Genomic DNA, 894 nt, shown 5'->3' with positions numbered 1-894 from the left:
TTAACCTGAAGTTTCTTTATTTCTTAGGCTATAAGTAAAGGGGTTTAGCGGGGGAATTATAATCGTGTAGAACAGTGAATACATTTTATCAAGATAATGATCAGGGCCAGACCTAGGACGCACATACAGGAAGAAGAGAGTGCCACAGAACAAGAAAACAGATAGAAGGTGGGCGATGCACATGGACAAGGCTTTGCTCCTACCCTTTTCTAACTTCTTTCTCAGGATGGCAAAAAGGACACAGGTGTAAGAGACCATAATGGTAATAAAAGCCGAAGCTTGTATAAAAGAGGCAGAAATAAGCACCAAAGCATTATTAGATGGATCAGTGCAAGAAATTGTAAAAAGTGGCAAGATTTCACAGTAGAAATAATGTATCATGTTGGACCTGCAGAAAGTTAATCTAAATAACAATCCTACATGTATTATAGGCTGCAGAAAACCAATTGCATATGATGCACTTATCAACCAAGTGCAGAGTCTGTTGGACATCACCACTGGGTAAAGCAAGGGGTTGCATATGGCTACATAGCGGTCATAGGCCATCACCACCAGGAGGAAACATTCTGTGGTGGCACTAAAAGCAAAAGTATAAAATTGGGTAATGCATTCAATGAGAGATATATGATCCTTAGATAAAAAATTCATAAGCATCTTGGGAGTCACAGAAGATGAAGAACAAGCATCTGCAAAGGCCAAGCTGCCCAGGAATGAGTACATGGGGGTGTGAAGATGGGGGTCCTTCCAGATGAAAAGAATCAGTCCAAAGTTGCCTGCCATGGTGACGAGGTAGATGACCAGGAACACCAGGAACAGGGGGACCTGCAGCCTTGGGAGATCTGTGAGTCCTGTGAGAACAAACTCCGTCCCCAGAGTCTTGTTTGCCTCCATCAT

General features: G+C 42.6%; 1 protein-coding gene across 1 annotated transcript; it reads right to left on the bottom strand.

Moving 5' to 3' along the window:
• LOC128048347 (olfactory receptor 5AC1-like) lies at window positions 1-894 on the bottom strand. Its single transcript, XM_052640726.1, has one exon. It carries the CDS (start codon window positions 892-894, stop codon window positions 1-3), a length of 894 nt encoding a protein of 297 aa, XP_052496686.1.

Source organism: Budorcas taxicolor, chromosome 1 (genome assembly GCF_023091745.1).
Source record: "Budorcas taxicolor isolate Tak-1 chromosome 1, Takin1.1, whole genome shotgun sequence".
NCBI lineage: Eukaryota > Metazoa > Chordata > Mammalia > Artiodactyla > Bovidae > Budorcas > Budorcas taxicolor.
The sequence above is the reverse complement of the archived record's forward strand: the minus strand, read 5'-3'. Positions and strand labels throughout refer to the sequence as shown.